This window comes from Leuciscus leuciscus (assembly GCF_965113295.1).
Source record: "Leuciscus leuciscus genome assembly, chromosome: 24".
Taxonomy (NCBI): Eukaryota; Metazoa; Chordata; class Actinopteri; order Cypriniformes; family Leuciscidae; genus Leuciscus; species Leuciscus leuciscus.
The window spans coordinates 30879224-30896414 of NC_138723.1; the positions used below are offsets into that span (position 1 = coordinate 30879224).

The 17191-nt window shown below is 39.3% G+C and overlaps 1 protein-coding gene across 4 annotated transcripts in view; it reads left to right on the plus strand.

Annotated features, from left to right (window-relative positions):
• Positions 1-17191, plus strand: part of pdlim5b (PDZ and LIM domain 5b) — an 83319-nt gene that overhangs the window by 4450 nt on the left and 61678 nt on the right. For all 4 annotated transcript variants that reach the window (XM_082158651.1, XM_082158652.1, XM_082158653.1 and 1 more), the window contains exon 2: positions 3359-3513. In XM_082158651.1, the coding sequence (XP_082014777.1) occupies positions 3415-3513 (99 nt within the window). In that variant the 5' untranslated portion in view covers positions 3359-3414. The remainder of the gene's footprint in view (positions 1-3358; positions 3514-17191) is intronic.

Below are 17191 nucleotides of genomic sequence, written 5' to 3' on the forward strand. Positions count from 1 at the left end.
CCGAATCATGATTTGTTTGTGAAAACGTTTGTTTGTGAAGTCCATCATTAAAGAGATGCATGTTCTTCTCTCTAAAGAGCATTTTATTGGACAAAAAATTATATACACACCCTGTGGACAAGTCGAGTGACCATCTATCTGAGTTTCATTCGTTTGTTTGGGTGGAAGTGTATGATTTGTAAACTTTATATCTGGTAAAAGTTGGTCAGTCTTTGTCTGCATATTTGCATACGCTCTCAACGTTAATAGGCATGGACTTTCAAAACTTTAACTCACGGAGACTTTGAAGAAGCTACACTTATGTTATTCTAACTGTCTGAATCATAACACTATTGTTGATCTAGATTAGAGAAGATGAGTAAATGTACCCATTATAAAGCCTGTGTGACAAACAAACACACACACACACACACACACACACACACACACACACACACACACACACAGCCCTAGTGGCTTCAGGCATGGAAAATCGATTCATTCTCTCTATTCAGGATGTTCTCAATACATGTTGTTCTTTATAACCGCACCCTTAGTGCTTTCAGAGGAGCGTTGCATCAGCTTCACTGACTCATACAATAGTCACATAGATAAAGTGATGCACACTCATCTTTGAGCAACTATTGAGGTTCTCATTTCCATGCAACTCTGTTATTCAGTCAGTAAACAGATGGTTGGGAGTGCTAATGTTGGCATCATATGGTGCATGTTGATTGAGCTTCTTCACCTGTTTAGCATCATCATCATGGCTTTGTCGTAGGGATGCACGATATATATCGGCCACCATATCGTTATAAGCCCGATAAGAAAATTTGGCCGATATATATTGAAGCCGATAAATAATGGATTATTTCCTTCAGCTGAGACTCTTCAGATGCGCAACTGTTCAACATGATGGTTTTGAATTGCTTTAGATATGATTGCAATCTAGCCTGGGAAAACCCAGACAACTTCCGCCAAATTTAGATTTGCTCTGCAAGTAGTCTGGCAAAGAGCTCATTCAAGCCCATTTCTAATCCGTCGAAATCGCGGCACCAATCAGAAACGTTGGGGCGGGCTTTACACGATGGCGATCGCTCTGATTGGTTTTAGGTCTATTCAATTGCGCCCAGAGGCATTTGAGCGACGTCCATTGGTGAAGCGCACATTATTATATTCAAATTGCAAACACATGAGGACAGTCTCCATGAAAGACCCACTGGCAGATGAACCTGCTACTACACGTTCTCCGAAACGGTAGGAAAATTAAATTAGATTTAATAGAGGATTTTAACTGTGACAAGATGATTGACAGGGCAGTTTACGTGACAGGATGCACGCGACAGATCCGTCCGATCAAGATGACGAAGTAGTAACTTATGTCCCAAAGCTTGCCTACTTTTTTGCTACACATTCAAAAGTAAATACCTTTTCTTCACAAAAAGAGTACATACTTTTATGGCGTAGTGTATCTTTGGGACGCAGCATATGGCTTTACACGATGACGATCGCTCTGATTGGTTTTAGGTCTGTCCAGTTGCGCCCAGAGGCATTTGAGCGACGTCCGTTGGTGATGGCCCTTTGGAAATGAGTTATTAATGAAGCTTTGCCAGACCATAACTCAGTTACCTCTGAGAATGGTCTGGTTTTAACCAGGCTAATTGCAATCGCTTCAAAAGGGGAAAATACAGTTCAAGTCTGTCATATCGGCTAGTACGGCTACATAACAGAACATCATAATTGTGTGTTTGGGACATGGCTTTTAATGGTGAGACTTGTTTTTGTAATCAGGTTCTCAAAAATGATTAAAAAAAATGTAGATTTAGATTTATCGGCTAATATATCGGTTATCGGCTTTCAAATATAAAGAATTATCGGTTATCGGTATCGGCCAACATTTTTTTTAAGTCGGTGCATCCCTAATTGGTTGTCATCCACACTGACTTTCATTGATCCTCATCCTTCCAAATGTCCAGTTTATAACAGGGCATGGAAAATCCACACAGCTTGATATAAATAAACAGTCCGAGCATTCGACCGATATGAATCTGTGTTGAGGATGTGGAATGTTGAAATGAAATTGGAATATTTTCCGTATTGCGGTTGCTCTCAATTACTGATGTACCGAGAGGTATTAAAAGGCAGGAGAGCAGGTGGATAACATTGCTTTTAACTTCTAAAAGCGTCCCCGTTGTGTCCGTGGGACATTCCTGAGCGAGACCCCCAGAGTCTAATCCGTTCTTCTGGAATGTTTCTATTTGGCTTGTGCTGGATTTTACTAGGGTTTTTCCTCAACAACAACTGTGGCGCTCACCCGTAAGCTCTTAAAATACTTGCCTGTGCACAACAAGATTGTCCCCCTCCTGTCATGTTTATATAAATAGAGATTGCTCTTTTGTTTTATCTGTGCTTATGAGATAAGTTTGGACTATGAACCATCTTGTCCGTGGATTTTAGAAACCTGGGTAACACTTTATTTTACAGAGTCCTTGTTACATATGTTACATGTACTTACCGTCGTAATTACAGTAAATTGTGCATAATTACGTGCAATTAACCCTCAACCAAATACTAATCCTACCCTAACCCTATAGTAAGTACATGTAGTTAAATATTATTACTCAGTACTTAAATATATAGTTACACTTTAACAATGACACCTTAAAATAGTGTAACCGAAACCTGGAACCTTTTCCAGTTCAATCAATTGCACAAATATATCTGTGCCATTCTTTTCTATTTGTCTATTTTAGCCAAATATTGGCTTTTTATTTATATATATCACATAAGATACGCCCAACTGGATAATAACTTCCTTAGATGCTTCCAAGGTGAGGAGTTTGTCTTAAAGTCTCCCTGGAGTCAATCATTTTATCCCTTAAAACTCATCTTTGATCACCAAAATGACATCGGCTATTTAAATGTTTTTTCCTTGAAAAAAAATCGTCATGCCTATCTTGAATGTAACTCGACACCCTCGCCTCATTTAGTATTTGCGGTTCTATGAATATGCAAATGAGCCCCGCCTCCACTCACTCACTAACTCAGCTCAGAGATCCACTGGTTGACGATCACACGTTGATCTGATTGGTTACAAGGTAGTTTGTGACGTCAGAAACACCAGCGATTTCAAAGCGTGTGTTTGAGACTGTCTTTGGTTCACTGCAGTTTTAAGGAGAAAATACTCAGCAATGCTGTCGACTTTACACATGAACACCATTAAAAACGTCACGTATAAACAACATTAAAAGCTTGATTTTCACCACAGCGGGACTTTAAGTTGCTGAAGGATGTGTTTAGGTGTCAAAGGCATCAGTAGATCATGCTTTATCTCCTGCTGTAACAACAACAACACTAAGTCTTTGCTCTTGTTTTTCAGGCTGTGTATTGGACTTTGGCTTTACTCGGCCTCCCAGCGACAGTGACCCGTCCACCATGAGCAACAGCTACATCGTGTCCTTGATCGGACCTTCCCCCTGGGGCTTCAGACTTCAGGGTGGCAAGGACTTCAGCATGCCTCTCACCATCTCCAAAGTGAGTGTCACCTTTACGTCATGCCAACTTTAAATTGCCCTTTAAATGTCAATAATAGGTGCATGAGAGACATATTGTTCTTGTTCTGCCATTGACCCTGTCATGTGGCTCATGCTTACTTAGAGAGATGCTGTGCATCGGGCCATCACTGTTTCTCTCTCTTGTTACCTGTGTTCGCAGTGCAAACATTTCTCCTTTCTCTTCCCATTAATTACCAGTGAAAAAAAAAAATCAAGTCTACGATTTTAATTTTTTACTACATTTACTATTTCACTTGAAACTTGTCACTTTATGGACTTAAAATGAGTTGCATATTGACTTAATTTTTAAAATATCATTGAAGGATATTTCTTTTTAAATATAGCACATTAGAGGTTATATTACCAGAAGGATTTCCACCAGGAAAAACAGGCATCTGTTTGCGGCCACAGGAAATACATATAAAGTCCAAGTAAGACACAAAGTTAATGTGTTTGGTTTGCCGGATATATTATTTTGCCAAGAAAACCTCACCCATCAGTTCTGCTTAAACACGGGCCATCTGGCTCATTTATTCAGCTCGTTTCCCATTGATCTTCATGTCCCTGAACGGCCCCGAACGCAGGTCTCTCACCTGGCGTCCACATGCAACACTGGGCTCACAGGGACGTTATGTATCTCATGAATCTGTAGCACAGGAGCTCTACTGCGCCAGCTGTACTCTTACCAATCAAACGGAGACTTTAAACCGCAGGAATATCTGTCTGGAAGCACTGCGACCATAAATCTGAGCTCAGATTTTGGCAGTCGGCACTCGCTGGCATGCATTAAGTGAGGAGATGCTGGCATGGCCGATCTCAAGCCGTACGCCGGTGAATGCTTAGTGCCGTATGGGTGTAGTAACCAATGTTGGGGAAAGTTACTTTTAAAAGCAATGCATTACAATATTGTGTTACCTGATGGAGTTTTGGTTCCTCGCCACTGTTGCCTTGGCTTTGGCTTGCTTAGTTGGGGACATTTAATATTCAACAATATTATTGATCTGCCTTACTTAAAGGGATAGTTCACTTTGAAATAATTTTTTGGTATGTTTTAGCTTACCTCAAGGGCATCCAAGATGTAGGTGTCTCTTTTTCCGCAGTAGTTTCAATTTTGATATTTTTAGGTCAAACCGTTCTTGTCTGTCAGTCATATAATGCAGGTCTATGGTCATTATCTCAAAGAGCATGCAAAGAGTCCAAATTAAAACAATTCCCCGTCGTCCAAATGAAACAATTCCCCATCGTAAGTACACATTGATGGCCTAAGACATGAAACGAGCGGTTTGTGTGAGAAAACGAACAGTATTTATATCGTTTTTACCTCTTATACACAGCCATGTCCGAGTGATCTGATCTGACGTGTACGCAGACTGGTGCATAGATATACACACTAGATGTCGCCTTAAAGACATTTGTTCCAATGAACTGCCGTAGACAAGGCGACATCTAGTGTATATATCTATGCACCAGTCTGCGTACACGTCAGATCAGATCACTCGGACATGGCTGTGTATAAGAGGTAAAAACAATATAAATACTGTTCGTTTTCTCACACAAACCGCTCGTTTCGTGTCTTAGGCCATCAATGTGTACTTACGATGGGGAATTGTTTAATTTGGACGACGGGGAATTGTTTTAATTTGGACTCTGTGCTTGTGTTTTGAGATAATGACCATCGACCTTCATTATATGACTGACAGACAAGAACGGTTTGACCTAAAAATATCAAAATTGAAACTACTGCGGAAAAAGAGACACCTACATCTTGGATGCCCTTGAGGTAAGCTAAAACATACCAAAAAATTATTTCAAAGTGAACTATCCCTTTAAGGTGGTCGATGATGCAATTTTCTTCTAGAAACAAACTTTGTTGTATTATTTTCATGTTATCACTGTGAAGCTGCTTTGATACAATCTGTATTATAAAAAGCGCTATATAAATAAAGTTGACTTGACTTAGTTACATTACTTTTGCATTACTTTTTAGCACTTGGGCTGGGCTTGCTTGTTTATTTTTTAATAACAACAAAAAAAAGTTTTAATTTTGGCAAATGTTTAGGCCTTTTCACACCAAAAGTGAAATGAATAAGCCTCAATTTGAAGGAAGTGCATATTTACGCCTGTACAGTAGAAACTGGATTAAAGAATAATAGGATACAAGAGAAAGAAGTTCAACACTCTTATTTCTAATTCTAATCTAAAGTAATTTTTGCTTATTAGTACTGTTGAATTAGATCATTGAAGGTCAGCAGCAAAGACATTGGTTAATAAAGTGAGATTAAATAAAGTATATATGTGTAATTTAATATAGTTAATTATAAAAGTTTTGCGAAAAATTCTGAGATTGCATTTGACTGTTTTTATTCGTTTTGAGGAATATTGAATGTTTCATTCAAGTTCTGCAAGTATACATGTTCATTTAGTCTAGAATTAAAACAACCATCATGTTCACACAACACTTCATCACTTTATTTCTCTCAACATGGGGACAGGAGAGCTGTCAGTCAATAAATGTGAAAAAGTAACTAGCGTTACTTATTTGAAAAAGTAATGCAGTACTTTACTAGTTACATGAAAAAGTAATCTGATTACGTGACTCGAGTTACTTGTGATGAGTAACCCACATATCTCTGTTGTTTGCTCATGGGTGATTTGCTACTGATCTTCTTTGACCTGTTGCTCTGCACATCCGAGGCTTAATCGTGTGTGATGGATAGTGACAGGAGAGGAAACTGTGGGTTGTTGTAGATATCAGGATGGATATGTCTCTTGTTATCTGTTGCTTCACCACAAAGGCAGGCCTTTTATGGGATTGCGGCTTGGCTGTCCACTGGGCATTGAGTGGAAAGAGTGGCCTCGCATGCCATGCACACGTCATTACATAATGAACGAAGAGAAAAAGAGTAAGTCCTGTGGTGGATTGAGATCTGAACGGCAAGCTAAAGTCAGAAAAAAATCAATCTGTCATCATTTACTCGCAAGATATTTTGGAAAAATGTCTCTGTTGTTTGAACCCCAATGTTTATTTAACTATCTTTACACGGGTTTTGTCATATCCATTAATTAGGGCCTAATTTCCTTAGGATTATTATTGTTATTATAATTTTTTTTACTTAAATGAAATATGTAAACATTTTATATACACCACCGTTCAAAAGTTTGAGGTCAGTAAGATTGCATTAAATTAAAAGACATTTGTAATGTTCTTTTGAACTTTGTTCATCAAAGAATCCACAAAAATATGAAGCAGCACAAATGTTTTCAGTATATAATTATATAAACGTTACAAAAACAAGAATTTTTGCGCCACATTTACTAACAGCTTCTGTCAGCACAAAACCTCTTTTGCCGTTAAAAACTACCTTCAGGATTTACTGTGTAAAATGAGCGCTGAAAAGGCGAGGACAGGGTTATTTTTGCGGCTGACCTCATTGCATATGAGTTTCCCTTTCAGGCGCAGTATTTATGAGCGGAGAGTTTTTAAATCAATCATGCAACGTGATTTACAAAGGTTTGCATTGGTCGATTTACTGGTATTTGCGCCATTATTTAACGCCCCAAAAAACATGTCTTAACCAAGCGGCAACCTTCCGGTCTCTCTTAAAACCAACACGGAAGAGACTTAAACTGCAGTTCATCGACTGGCCACCAGTGACAGGCTCCAAAAGAGAATCCCAAAAACCCCCATGTTTTGGTCTATATAGCTAATTTTGCCCTTCATGACGACTGTGAGGGGGGTGATTTTTTTTTTTTTATTTTTATTTTTTTATAATTCATCAGTTTAAATTATATTAAGCCTTAAAGTTCTGCATAATTAAGGGCGTGGCCACTTGAGTGACAGGTGGATTAGCAGTGATGTCACTACTAGCCGTTTGTCTGCTGTGTGATAGCGTAACGTCACCTCAGCTAATCTGCCTCTGCACATTTTCGTTTATCCGGGAGTGACGCGCTTCCAAGATGGCGACGGCCGGCTCCGCCCACTTTGGGCTTCAAAAATGCTCTTCAGACGCATGATGTCACGAACACTACGTCCATATTCTTTTACAGTCTGCCAGTCTTAACCCATATTCCACTCGTGTTGTTCGTAGACCACACGCACCTGATTATCATCAGACCTATCAGTTAAAAATACTTTGAGATCGGCTCGAGACATCCCTACAATAAACTTCTCATAAGTATTTGCTAACGCCGCACTTCGACCGGCTGTGATAAGCACGACGGATACATGTAAGTGTTAATGGGGCCTCTGGGTGTTTTCAGAGGCTGGTTTAGGTGTGTGTGTGTGTGTTGATCTTCTAAGTTAACCTGCTGAAGTGGTCTTGTGCCTCAGTGTGGGACCGTGCGAGCAGGACCGTGACTCTCTTACAGCAAGGCTTCTCTGGGAGATAATGGCTCTTCCTGTCAGAGGAAGTTATTTATACTCTCGGGCATCTGCGAGCGGGGGAGATGGAGGGACTGACACCAGCAGTGGAAAACTCTGGAACCAGATCCATATTATCCCTTATTTGGTCTGGTTGCATGAAACTTTTTCAGCTTCGGGGGGAAATTACCTCAGGTTTCTTTTGATTCATACAGAAAAGATTTTCCTCTCACATTCTCATTCCTCAGCGCTGGATTGAGTGGTGGATTGAGTCGGAGCCGCACCCTGGATGTGTCGAGGCCTGAAGCTCACGCCGCAGCCGCACAAAACCACTTTACGAGAGCGACTCCGGGCCAAAACTGCTGCTTGAGTTTCGTACGAATGCCATAAATGCTTTCGCCACAAATCGTATAAGCCCATGTGCTCTTACTTAAGAGTATTGGGTAACTTTTTGCTGTTCTGACACAGTGACTGGTGAATGCTGAATCATATCAGACATATTTTGCATCGGGCATTCATTCTTTACTATATTATTATCATCATTATTATTATTTATTTATTTATTATTTATTTATTTGAAGTATTTTACAACAATACAATGTGCAAAAAAACTGCCGATGTCATCTGCATTTTACAGATCCAAAAATATACAAATGAATGCCTTAAAATGGTTCTACAGTATAACTGGTGCATCGTAATTCTGAACATGCTTGGAGAGTAATATGATGTACTTCAGTTTATTAAAAAAATTATTAACAACTCTTTTATAACAACTTTTATAACAATTTAGTTGTTTAGACTATTTATTTATTCATTTTATTTTATAGTTGTTTTAAATTTTTTATTTCAGGGTTATCATTAACTAAAACTAAAACCATAAACATTTTCATTGCAAGAAATAAAATAAAAATTAACTAAAATAAAACATCTTATTTCAGCTAGTTGCCAAATTATATCTCATCGTTTAGTTTAGGTCGACTAAAACTTCTGAAACTAAAACTATTATGAATGACAAACACACACAAAATTACAGAAACTTCTAAATGAAAACAAATAAAATCGAATAAAAAAAAAATTTACAAAAAAAATAATGAAGCATATTTGTATATATCAACGCATTCTCATCCCAAGTCGCCATTTACTGACGCTTTTGACATTTCGTCTACATCGAACGCACATGGCACCCTTTAGCGTCAATATGAGACGCACAGAGCTTTGTTCGGTTATGGGTAGGTTTAGGTCTGGGGTAGGGTTAGGTCTGGGGTAGGGTTAGGTCTGGGGTAGGTTTAGGTCTGGGGTAGGGTTAGGTCTGGGGTAGGTTTAGGTCTGGGGTAGGGTTAGGTCTGGGGTAGGTTTAGGTCTGGGGTAGGTTTAGGTCTGGGGTAGGGTTAGGTCTGGGGTAGGTTTAGGTCTGGGGTAGGGTTAGGGTTAGACCGCTAGGAGGCGCCTTCTAGCCCATATCTATCTGCGTCTCATATTGACGCTAAAGGGTGCCATGTGCGTTCGATGTAGACGAAATGTCAAAAGCGTCAGTATATGACGACTTGGGATGAGATCGGGCTGGTATATATATATAGTTTATATAGGCTTTTTATTTATTGTTTAATTTATTTCTTTTTTGATTGTTTTTTGAAATTGAACAAATGTACAAATCCTTTAAATATAATCCATCTGCCTCACAGTGCACTGAGGGATAGAGTAGTGTGACTTTACACTAGAGAAAGAGATTCAGTGTTTGATTTATTACCCATCAGGAACATAAAAGCTGGAGGCGTCGTGCCAGAAAACAGTAGAACTTAGTCACTGTCAGCTCGAGTAACATGACTCTCATGTGTAAGACTTCCTAAAGAATTAAAAGTCTGACAGTGAGTCTCGTCGTGAAAGTGAAACCTCGCAGATTTTCAGAAGTGGTTAATGGATGTTCTCTTGATTTGTCCGGCTATAAAGCGTGTAGCGTCAACAAACTCAACGCTGCCGGCCGGAGTCAGTCAGATAAGTCACTTTGCATCAGCGCTTCACGCTGCCTCGGTTTCCCAGCATGCCTCTGTGCATTAAGACCGATCCTTTGTCATGGGGAACCTGCTGCTAATCTCATCGCTTGGTGGAGGCTGAGACGGCAGCTGCCAGTGTTGCTTCTGGAGCGACGGTGAAGTGTTGATATTGCCTTGGTCACGGGCCAGACGTTACACCACAGAGCCGTCTTTGTCTGCGAGTCCCAGACTCTTTGAGAGACGAGGAAGGTCAGAACCGTACTCTATGCAAACACACACACACACACACACACACACACACACACACACACACACGGATGTTTGTTCAAAACATTGCAGGCAATCAGTTCCGTTCTACATGTCATGCATTCTTGCGTTACTGTGGTGGTAACAAACCACAGCACTCGAAGGAACGAAGCTATTAACATGTTTAAAGTTCCCCTGTAGTCAATAATTTTATCACTTAAAGGATTAGTTCACTTTAAAATCAAAATTAGCCCATGATTTACTCACCCTCAAGCCATCCTAGATGTTGATGACATTCTTCTTTCAGACGAATACAATCGGAGTTATAGAAAAAAATATCCTGGCTCTTCCAAGCTTTATAATGGCAGTGAATTGCAACCAACAGATTGAAGCTCAAAAATATGCATCCATCCTTCATAAACGAACTCCACACGGCTCCTGTGGGTTAATAAAGGCCTTCTGAAGCAAAACTATGAGTTTGTGTAAGAAAAATATTCATATAACATGTTACAGAGTAGCTTTGTATACAAAGTTCTAGCTTCCAGCCTTAAAGTTCTGCATAATTAAGGGCGTGGCCACTTGAGTGACAGGTGGATTAGCAGTGATGTCACTACTAGCCGTTTGTCTGCTGTGTGTTAGCGTAACGTCACCTCAGCTAATCCGCCTCTGCACATTTTCGTTTATCCAGGAGTGATGCGCTTATATGCAGGCCATATGCAGTCTCTACTCGCCCCAATGCACAACTTACGAAATGTATGACTTCAGAAGTAGTGTAGTGTGTGTGTAGTGTGTGTGTAGCGTAAATATCAGCAGTACGTCTCATTACTCGCATAAGTTGCGCTTTACACTTACCGGAAGCTAGTTATTTGACTTTATAAAGTAAAAAAAAAAAAAAAAAATTCTTACACAAACTCATAGTTTTGCTTCAGGGAGCCACAGGAGCCGCGTGGAGTTCGTTTCCAGTCTCAAAAACACGCTTTGAAATCGCTGGTGTTTCTGACGTCACAAACTACCTTGTAACCAATCAGATCAACATGTCATCGTCAACCAGTGGATCTCTGAGCTGAGTGAGTGAGTGGAGGCGGGGCTCATTTGCATATTAACCGCGTATACTAAATCAGGCGGCGGTGTAGAGTTACATTTAAGATATTTGAATTATTTTACCAGGAAAATTGTGTAACAGGGACATAAATTTACATTTGATATATAAAAAAGAATGTGAAGACTTTAGAAAAAATTTTTTTTCTTTTGCACTTGCATAGCTAGAAGTGTTTGCATTCATGTATTTGCATAAAGTATGTTTCGCGCCCAAGGCAGAAAGTGCTGAAGTCGCATCTGATGTGTTATGGATGGTTTTTTTTTGTCATTTGAGTTTCTGATTATGTCCTTGGAGACGACGAACCCTGGATCTGGAGAGGGTCGTCTGAAATGAGGTGTGTGTGTGTGTGTTATAGGTCTAAGTTTGATTTAATCGTGTGGTGAGAATGTAGATCAACTAAAACCTCAAGGCAAAACAGTTGTTCAGAATCTTTCAGAGCCTTTTGTTCTGTGTAATTGTTTCCGTTAATAAGGAAAACTAGGGAACGCGCTGGAGTCTGGTTTGAGTAACAGATGGGCCTTAGGAGATTTTTCTAAATGCATCCGAGACCCAATTTATCAACGTGAAATTTAATACGTTCTTTCCTCTCATTCTTAGACAAAACACTAACACTCTATTTTAAGAGCCCTAGAAGAATGTCTGCGTAAACCATTTACTCAGCGAGCGAATGCTGTGCATCGTTGCTCCCATGATCCACTGATGCTCTTGTATTTGCTTGTCCGTGACCTTCGGAGGCGTCTGACCTTTAGATGTGGGAGGGATCCGGCTCGATGTGGGGAATGGAATGGTTTATTTGGACATATTTTAACCAAGCCTGTTAAAATAAGATGAATAATGTGAGAAATGTCAAGAATTGTTGGTTTTCTTTTACTGCTGTTTCAGTTCAGGAGTGGGAAAAGCCTAAATCATCCGACTGTACTGTACAAACTAAGAGTCTTTTAATGCGAGTAATTCAAACTTTCCATTCTATAGTGTAGAAACAGTTTTTGTGTTTCTATGCATGCAAATTTGTTTCTCTACAAAGATCTTCTCTATATCAGTGTCAGTGTTTCTGAACTCCTGAAACGCCTCCATTGTAGTCTTGAGTTTCTTCCGGGAACAAACACGTCACAATATTCCTCATTTAAATAATTCATACGCAGAATAAAGGGGCGGGGCCTGGTTGAGTTGGTTAGTAGTGTTAAACTGCCGGTTATGGGAAGGGGCGGGACATTTCCCAAACACACTCGAAGCGCTCGACCAATCACAACACACTGCTCCAGCCGACCAATCAAAGCACAGTGTGCTTTTCAGAAGGAGGAGCTTCATAGAGACCGGAACTAAACAGGGATGTGTTTCCCCAAAGCATCGTTAGCCAACTATGGTCGCAAGTTCCGTCGTTATCAGGATAGTTCAACGAATCGGTGTTTCCCGAAACCATACTTCTAACGAACATTCGCAAACAGCATCGCAAAGTTGTGTTTGGAGCGACAGCTCTCGACCTGTGGTTAGAAGCCGTTTCTTGTTTGCATGACGTGGACTCGATAAATCCTTATCTATAGCTTTATTTTAGAATACATACCAATGTCATTCTTGTCGTTTAGTTTAAAAATGAGAAATGCTCTTCGGATGCCATGTCCGTAATTTATAGCAAAACATCAAGCATTCATTTCGATCTCAAATGGGTTCATTAAAAGTAGTTATTACTCCACCACCTGCGTGAGGTCATTAACCAACGTATTTGAACGACCAATTTACGACAATATAGTTTCGTGACTAGCTAGTTGATTTCTTCAATGATGCATCGTACTACTGTTAGTAAAGCAGCGAGTCACGCCGCTGTACGGGAAACACACTCCAGAGCGTTACTGACAGACCGGGAAGAGAGGAGCTGCAACAATGGAGAATATGGGGGAAATAATCAACATTCAAGCAGGAAAATATGTTCTAGTAGAGCCTGAAACAACAAGACTTTGTAAGAGGGCACAATATGAGCTCTTTAAAAGGTGTTTAACACCAAACATGGAATAAAGCTTTAAATCACTTGCAGGCTTTTTGTTATGGATAATTGCACATAATTAGTGAATTTGTTTAAATGGTTCCACACATGATCGTGATTGATTTTTGTAAACAAGATTGCCCAACATAAGCAATTAAGTGATTTTTGAATCTGTAATTGTAACGCAGTTGTAGTTGTGACTGCTTGTAGAAATGGTTTCGTGCTTTTCACCTCATCTCTGAATGACGTTACCACAGCGATTGTGTCTGATGCATCATTATGCAATGCCTTTGTATCGTTGCTTTCGTCATCTCGTGCATATCTCAATGTGAATGATTAACTGGTGTGAGTGTTGGCACATGCTTCGCATCACACTGAATCAATACACAACCCGTCTCTCGGAACAGGCAAATTTAATCAGATACGAGCACTGTGAAATAATACACCAATAAAAACAACACCATTTTTCATTATCGTTTAAGCATGTTGAATCGCATGCTACGTCCTCTTCGTGAGATTAACTGCTTTATCTAGATTTGCATCAGTTGATGCCAATGAAATATCATGCAAAGAAAATCTCTGATCCGAAAACCTACTGAACTGCCTAACTAGACAGAGACAGACATCATTAACAGAGGGACAATCCCAGAATGCATTGCATTGCACAAGCTCCAGTATTCCATTCAAATGAATAAAGGCAAGACACCCGAGGTGAACAGGGTAAAAAAATTACTAATAATTTCACCATACTTCACTAGCTGATTGATTATTACATTAATAATTGCACAAAAAAATGTATGTATGCAAATTAGACATTATCCAATTTAATATGCACTAATTTGCATGCATTTCTACAACAAAAATCTGAACATTGGATGAAGTCAGGTTAAAAAAAATTCATTTTTTTTTTATATATTAGTCAACGTTTTTTACAGAGGTGATTTTGGATATCTCTATTTATCAGTCCACAAATCAGAAAATACTTTGTTGTATAAAATCAGGACAATGTATATTTGAACAAACCCCTCTGTAAAAACCTTCAGAATATAGGTAAGAATAATACTGTTAGGTTTGGTGTATGTAAGTGTGACTGACGTGGAGATTTCTGGCTCAATGTAGGAAGAAAAACTCATTTTGAGAAAACGGCCTTTAAAATATATATACTGTAATTGAAATCTAAAGACGCGAATAGATAAAGAGCTCTAAAAGATTTAGTTTACAGTGTATTTTGGATGTTTTCTTTCCACTAGTCTGAAAAAACTCATTATAAAACGCCCCAAATTGACAAGTGCATGAAAAAACATTGTTTATGCGTGTAAATCTAATTATAAATGCTCTGGTATCGAGCCACTTTTTTTGGTTCTGTTCCATTTAAAATGCTGATTTAGTAGACCGCAGCCTATATAGTCAGTAGACTATATAGACAACAAGGCATTGGTCCAGAGTATGTGATAATCAGAGGAAGGAAACGGTAGGTGTTTTTTAAAGTCTGTTCCTGTCTTTCCAAACCGCCTCATGCTCCTTTTGGTAACAGATAGCAAAACAAAACTGGCCTTTCACTATTCAGTAGTGTGTCTTTAACTACAGCACCAGACGGAAACCGATACACTCTAAAAAATGCAGGATTGTTATAACCCAAATTTGGGTCAAAGATGGACAAACCCAACCGTTGGGTTAATTTTTATATAACCCAACAGTCGGGTTTGTCCATATTTGACCCAAATTTGGGTTAAAACAATCCTGCATTTTTTTAGTGTGTACCCTCTTCAGTTTCTTCTCCTGAAGCTTCCCTCGCCGTTCGCCCGTCACTAGTCCTCTTCCCATCAGTGTTTAACCTCACAAAGCTGTCTGCTTTCTGTCAACTTGACATTTGATACTCACGCTGAACAAATATGCTCTAATTTTAGCAGTCTGCCTGTGTTGAGCACCATTACTCCCTGATGGCGCTCCTTTAACCTCGCTTACGGCCGTACTCATCGCACACAGGAAGGCCTGGAATGCTTTTGTAGCATGTGAACATACCGTATGGGTTTCACACACGTGTGTGTGTGTGTGTGTGTGTGTGTGTGTGTGGTTTCGAGTGTGAGGTAAGAGCAGGACGAGATTCCATTCAGAACAACAATCTTACATAAGCAGGAGGCGTTTAGGAGAACAGGAAGATGAATGCTTTCCATTGGGCTTCATCAGCCTCAGATTTCCTTGGATAATGTCTTTGATGAATAGCTCAAGGATTCCATGAAGGGTTTTGGTTTGAAAGTAGTGGTTTTGGTCTGGCACAGTCCCGACTAACAGGCCTTATACAGTACTTTATGTGAAGGGTCCGATAGCTCGATTAGACATTTAACCCTGTGGAAAAGCCTGACATGTAAAATAATAGTCTGAAATTTATTGAACCTTTTGTCTAAATCTGAAAAAAAGTTAAAAAAGCATCATATCCGTATCAGGCTTTTATGGCTCATATAATCTGATATAGTGAGAATATGAAGGGAAAAAACAGCTCAATTTTATTCGGAAGCCGAAACTGAGCAAAAATATGTGATTCTGTGCAGATTCTGATATTTATATGGACAATAAGTGATGAAGGTCTGAGGCTTGTAATGTAAATCACTGAGATCTTTATAACAGTATAGCAGATACTTGCATATAAAATGCATATATCTGCCAATAATGTTTAGTAAGTTGACACTTAAATGCTTAGTTTTATGATCAAAGCTCTTTAGTTTTAAAACATATCCAATGCAATGATGATTGAGAGAGGAACAGATAAACTTTCCTCAAAAGCCTGATGATCATCTTTGATACTCATGATTTCTCTAACTGATCTCTGGATAATCAAGTAAATTGAAGTTGCTTCAGTCCAGTAAGTGTTCATCTTGACATATTATTAACATTAACGTTTGAATGTTTATTAACATTAAAGTTATGTTTACTTGATAAAAATCAGTGCAGATTTGACAGTAGAAAGGCACGTGAAGCACGAGCTGAAGAAGGACGTTTGTACAATTATACTAAAGGACTTATACTTGCTAAAAAGTCTAAACTATCGATCAGACATCGTGCGCGACACGTTTGTCAGCAAAGGGTTTCATTTAGATGCCTTATAAATGTGCATATCAGCTATAATACAGAGGCTTTATAGGGTTAAAGATGCACGTTAATCGAGTAGTTTAATCTCAAAATGAAAAGTCTGTCATTGCATGTTGTTCGATACAGTTGCTAAGTTTACATGGACACTTTTTGCTTCAGTCTGAATGAATTCATTACGATTAATGAATCCGAATGTAGTGTTTACGCAATATGCAACGATGAGCACTGAGCCGTGCCGCTTGTATTTATCCAGCAGTAAAGCGCCCCTTCCCGTGCTCAAACCCCTGTGTTCTGTGGATGAGGGTCTGAAACGAGGACTGTCCTGCTCCACTTCACAGACGATGAGGGAAAGGAGAGTTTCAGAATGACACGACACTGATTTATGACACTTTATTCAACAGGAATGCGTCATTACGCTACGGCAGTGCACATGCACTCCGGTTTCGGTTCTCAATCAGATCGAGTGTTTTCATGTCCTCTCGATCGGATTACAAAAGGAATCTTACAATCTGAATGAAATTTTTATCAGATCTGGCCAAGTCATTCTGATTGACGTGATTACTTGCGTTACTTTTTTTTTTATGATTGTGCTACTGATACGATTACAATTGGATTATTAGGGTCCATGTAAACGCAGCTACTGTGATCGAAGTTGTTCTTCACATATGGGACCCTGGACCACAAAACCGGTCACATGGGTACATTTTATGAAATTTGAGATTTATACATCATCTGAAAGCTGAATAAATAAGCTTTCCACTGATGTGTGGTTTGTTAGGATAGGACAATATTTGGCCGAGGAACATCTATTTAAAATCTGGAATCTGAAGGTGCAAAAAAATCGAAACATTGAGAAAATCTCCTTTTAAAGTTGTTCATTTATGTTGGCGATTGTGC